General features: G+C 36.4%; 1 protein-coding gene across 1 annotated transcript; it reads right to left on the reverse strand.

Moving 5' to 3' along the window:
- Nucleotides 1–1,135: 1,135 nt before the first annotated feature.
- Nucleotides 1,136–5,038, reverse strand: LOC114726272 (lysine histidine transporter-like 6). Its single transcript, XM_028912860.1, has 8 exons — nt 4,683–5,038; nt 4,463–4,602; nt 3,979–4,362; nt 2,760–3,153; nt 2,548–2,653; nt 1,867–1,958; nt 1,676–1,744; nt 1,136–1,554 (listed from the first exon to the last, which is right to left on the reverse strand). The coding sequence occupies exons 1-8, from the start codon at nt 4,710–4,712 to the stop codon at nt 1,456–1,458; spliced, it is 1,314 nt and encodes a 437-aa protein (XP_028768693.1). The 5' UTR covers nt 4,713–5,038; the 3' UTR covers nt 1,136–1,455.
- Nucleotides 5,039–5,579: the final 541 nt, after the last annotated feature.

A 5,579-nucleotide genomic window follows, 5' to 3' on the forward strand; every position in this document is an offset into this window, starting at 1 on the left:
CTCTCTCTAATGGTGTTCCATTTCTTGATTAGAGGAGCTCTTTAAATGTGTAGGTGATTTAAAGGAGAAGTTGTCCGGGATTTTTTAAGTATTATTAGCATATATTAATTAGGGTTAAAATTTAAAAATCCTCAAAAAATTGCAACTTGCTAACCCCATGAACCTATGATCTCTATTTGAATTATATTTAGGACGTATTCCTTAACTTATTTGGATTTATTTTGCATTTGATCTCTTAGATTTAGAACAGAATCGAGATTTTGCGTTCATCTATAATACGGATTAATAATCCATTAATGCAAGAATATATGACCGTGGAAATAACAAGATTGGACTAATTTGAAGTGAATTGATTCATGTTAAAGTGTGGCCACTCGCCACTAATGTCCACAATGGGGATTTGAACAGTGTATAATAAGAACTATTTGCCAATTTGCCCTCATGCGTGTTTGCATCTTTGTCAATGAAGTTCAAATTAGTCACCAAAACACACACATATGCTATAACGGGGGTAAAGTTTTTGATAAAAGCTTCAAATGGAAATATTTTTATGATTGAGCATCACACTGTCAACTTTAGTTTTATGGTTTGTTTGGTACGAGGGAAATAGAAAGGAAGGAGAAATTTTTTTTTAACAATCTCCACCTGAAAAATTTTAAAAACAAAGTTAAAAGTTTTTAATTAATTAATATTTTATTTTATATCTTCTTTTTATTAGTATTTTTTTTATTGAAACTATATAACAGTACAAAGATAACAAACCAACTAGGCTAAGAAGTCAAAAACCCTCGTAACCGTCTGTCTCTTCCTAAAAAGATGAAAGATAGTCAAAAATACAAAAAGGATTATCCAAACTATGAGAAATCTTAGCTAAACAATCAGCCATAAAAAGGTTTCTCTGATAGAAAAAAAATAGGTAAGACCTGTCAATCGCAATTAGTTAACTTCCTACAATCATCTATAACATCATGAAAGGGGTGCTTTTGATCACAGCCTCGTGAAACCAAATTGATGGCTTCAATACATTTTAAAATCCCATTTTTCAAATTTTTCAAATCAAGCGCATTAAAAGTTTTATTTTCCTTCCCTTCTTTTCATTTGCTCTATACCAAACATAAGGTAAGAGTTTATCATATGTAATTATTCTCTTTGTTTTTTTTTTTTTTATAATCATAAGGGCAGGCACTAATGACCTGAGACTACAAACGAGATCAAACCTACAACCCGTTATTTATAGAGGAGTTTTCATGTCATTAAATTACACATTTATCATATGTAATAATTCTACCGAAGAACTTTATAGTACTCACTTAAAAACTAAATTTCTACTTATGAAAAAGGCCTGGCCTCTCAAATATCATGGTAAAAAAGAGGGTCACTAGCCAAAGCAGCCTAACCAAGCAGATTAATTACATTTGACGTATTCTTGGGATACAGTACTAAGTACTGACGTTTTTAAGTGTAGAAACTATACGTCGAGGCATCAGCAATAATATTCCTGAAGCCACCAATTGTGGAAGCCAACATAATGGACACTCCTATGAATATTCCAACCTGAAAAAACACACAAACTAGGAATCAGTGCATTTTACTTGTGGGTTTTATGTGGGTTTTATTTTTCTAATGATGCTTCATAAAAAGGAAAAAGATGCTCCTGCAAATTATTGATCAATACCCAATTGATGAACCAGTTGATGCTGAATCTCCTTGGCTTCTTGATTATGAGCCACATTATGCTTGGAAGCTGAAATATATTGACGAGTCAGATTATAAAAAAGTTTTAGGCTTTGAATCAGTTCTTGTTTCTTCAGTGATTTAACAGAAGCATGAGGAAATTGCAGAGGACGATATATAGATCAGACTTACAAAATAGGCGGTGGGAGCAAAACCAAATCCTCCAAAAAACCCAAGAAGATCGCCAAAGAATGGGAAGGTCACCCCAGCGAGCAATGTAAAAGCTGCAACATTTCAACCCACTTATGGTGATTTCAAGAGTTTTCATGTAAAAACCAACTCTCTCTCATCTAATGCATGCTATAATTATTTTGTAGTGGATATGTAAACTTAATATATATATATTTATATATATATATGTCAAACCACTCAATATTCAGAAGCCACATTGAATTCTAATCAGCCTAGGTTGAGCTAAGAAGAACCACAAAAGCAAAAAAGCTTTCTCAATAACTATTCAACGTAGCTGCATACCTGAAGCTCGAACCCAAGACTATTGGTTATGATAGCATAACCACTTGACAGTTAAGTTGGGTAGTCGTTGGTAGATATGCAAACGTGTTACTTGAGACTGAATTTTAATCTACTAGTTCAAATACTAAACTTGAACCTGAGGTCAATTTCTAATGCTCTTTTCAACAATAAAATTTCTGTGCCCATCATATACACAGGCATAAAATGGTTCATATTAATCTGTACATGTAACACAAAATTTATATTTACATTGTTGCATGTATATGTACAGAAAATTTCTTCTCTACAGCAAGGGGAAAATGTTCTGCAGCAATGAAATAAATGGTTCTGACATCTCACCTACGTAAGAAGTTCGAGCAACAAGTCTGAGTGTTAATCCAGGCTGGAAGTTCATTCTCTTGATCATCATCCTCTCTATCAGATCGAACACAGGCATGGCGTAAACCTACAATCCAATCCATTTTTCTCCATCAAACTAGACAAAAACACACCTTAATTTGAGGGATATATATCAGTGAATATAGCAGCTTCTTGATTTTGAAGACATATACCTGGTAACTGCCAACAACATGAACAAAGACCATCAAATTTGCAGAGGCAATGAGCCAAGCAGGCTTTTCAAGAGACTTAAGGATATTGTCTTCGACGGCTTGCCCAAAAGTCCAGTACCCTATAAGGGCCACTGGGAAATAGCATATAGCATTAACAAAATAGGCACCTAGGGCACCCTTCCACATGGATACTTTTGAGGGCTTCTCGGGGGTTGAAGGGATTGTGGCCTGAATTTCAAGGGCCACTGCATGGCCGGCAAATGCAAATGAGATCTCACCAAATGCATTGAACACCCTGAACATTAAATCTGTCGAGGTTGTCTTCTTGTATGCGTAGCTCACATTCTCTATTGGACCTCTGGCCAAGCATGCCACCCACGAGATAGTTGAATAGCTACAATCACAGCGCCACCAGTGTACAGTGAGCTAGTGTTCTGAACTCATGGTCATCTAGAATTTTTTTTGTTTCTTGGAAAAATCAAACTTGTTTTTTCCCAACTGGATTAAACCCTTTAAGCATTGAACATATTATAATCAATTTATTTATGGTATTAGTCTATCATATTCTTGTTGGTTCCTCTCCTAACTGTAGAGGAAAAGAACAGATGGTTATATGGTCACATGATTTTTACTAGATGATAATGGCCATTGCTCAGGCCTAATCAAAAAGTGAAATTTCTGAAGCATATAGCTATCTCGTCTAGTTATTCTTAGAATTAATTCAAGCCAAGTTCAAGCAAAAGGCCTTTTCCAAATCTACTAATCTGGGTTCTGTAGATATATGCCCCTGTTTTTGTTCTAATCTTCTTAGAATCAAGCAAACACCTTCCTGACATTCCCCTATGGAAAAAGGTAACTCAGTGATAACTAAGCAAAGTAGACAAGCCCACCACAATTCTCTAGAAATCTGGCTACCTGTCTTAAAATATTTCTCACATGGGTTACCTCTTTTTATCCCCAAAGAATCCAACCAGAACTTTCCTGTGATCTTTAATGGACATAAAGTGTCAAGCTGGCTCAGAAAGCATCCAGGACCCATAAAGTTAAAGTGCGAGAAAAGTATAGACTCCTCCCGAGACACTATGAGATACAAATCAAAATATAGTGTTGACTTGCGACATTTAAAGCAGCAGAAGCAGCACAGTAGTAATAATTATAATAAAAGAATTATAATACGAAGTAAACAAGGCCAGATGTTAAAGGATTCACTGGTCCTTACCACAGAGACATAATAGCTGCTGCTAATGAAACAGCTGCAACAGAGTTGAAATTGGGAAGCTGAGAGAGGAAGAAATGGAGGCCCCCGAAGATGAGAATCCAGTACGATTGCTTGATTTGTGTGCAATTCGTGCAAGCTATCTCCATGAACTTCTTGAGGCATTGCCCCCCAGTGACCATATACACAATATCACACCCAACTTGGACAATTAACTGCTGAGGAAGCACAATCCAAGGTCCAAGCTTTGGTCCGAAAGCATGTCGACCCAGATCAATATAACGGTCGAACCGCGTCCCCGGAACACACTCGTGGAGTTGGATCATTTGCCACATTGTATTCAAGGTCAGACACCAAGATAACAACAACAACATCGTCCCTGGTCCCCTGAAAATAAAAAACATGTAATTTTGTAGTGTTAATATTAAAAGCTGTAAGCTTTTTCATGTGGGGTGAGGACATAATCCAATATTGATCTTCCACGTACCATCCCAAATAAGCCATGGCATAAGGTAGGCTTAGAACTCCTGCGCCTATCATGGCCGTGACGGTGTGAAAGGTCGAGTACCACCATTTGGCATTTCGGATAGGTCCATTTTCTGTCCATTTTCCGTCTGAATTAACTTCCTGCAATAATCAGAGCATGAGAAATACCGAACCAACAAAACAAAAGCACAGACACTGAAGAACACTATACACAGAGTTACCTTGGAAGGAGGAGAAGAAGCTGAGACCATTTTTGCTAAGCTAGAGAGAGTAGTTGCAGCGCAAGAGCAAGAGAAAGAAAGAACAGGCTCCCTTGAATTTTGGAGTGAAGTGAACTAAGGCTATATATAATTTAAGAATAGCGGTTGATGTGTCTCAAATATAATGTTTGGCGTAATGATGATGAACAAGTGAACCCCACCTCCATGTGGTCACTTGCCATTAATTCAATTGTACAATTGGGAATCATGTGAGTGACTTATGAAAAATGAGAGAAGGGAAGCTGAGTTCAACTAAAGAACAAGTCAAATTTGGTTGACCCAGTGAATTCCTCATTTATGGGTTAACATGTGGTATCACCACTAATCCTTACTGCGCTAAGAGATTAGCATCCAACAGGTTCTTTATAATCACCATATGTTAAGATCATGTTCAATGTAACAAACTTGCAGAATCTTCCTGTTTACTTTTTGTTAAAAAATATTTTTATTTCTCTTCGTGGCTGCATTTCTTGCGCTGAAAGGGAATATTGAATGACTACCACTGAAAAAATGCATCACTTCATTTGATCGGTCACTTTATATTACTGATAATATGCTTAATTCATACAGAAATTTCCCACTGGTAGAGTGCCGTGATTGAAATGGTCTTCCCGTTTACTTCAATTAAAAAAAAAAACGAATATAAAGTTTGATCTGTCCACATGAAATTCAAAGTTGTTTGACATGAAAATGAAATGGTTCATTGTTGAGATGTGAATGCTTCGCAAAGATCATTAGCCTGCACTGATAAATGAAGGTTCATTCCGAAAAACACTCTTCAATTTTTTGGTATGGAATTGACCCAACGATGGGAACGTTTTGCGGGTAAGTGTGAAGGATCTATTCTGCAATGATTAA

Source organism: Neltuma alba, unplaced genomic scaffold (assembly GCF_004799145.2).
Source record: "Neltuma alba isolate B1F8T4 unplaced genomic scaffold, ASM479914v2 tig00012348_pilon, whole genome shotgun sequence".
Taxonomy (NCBI): Eukaryota; Viridiplantae; Streptophyta; class Magnoliopsida; order Fabales; family Fabaceae; genus Neltuma; species Neltuma alba.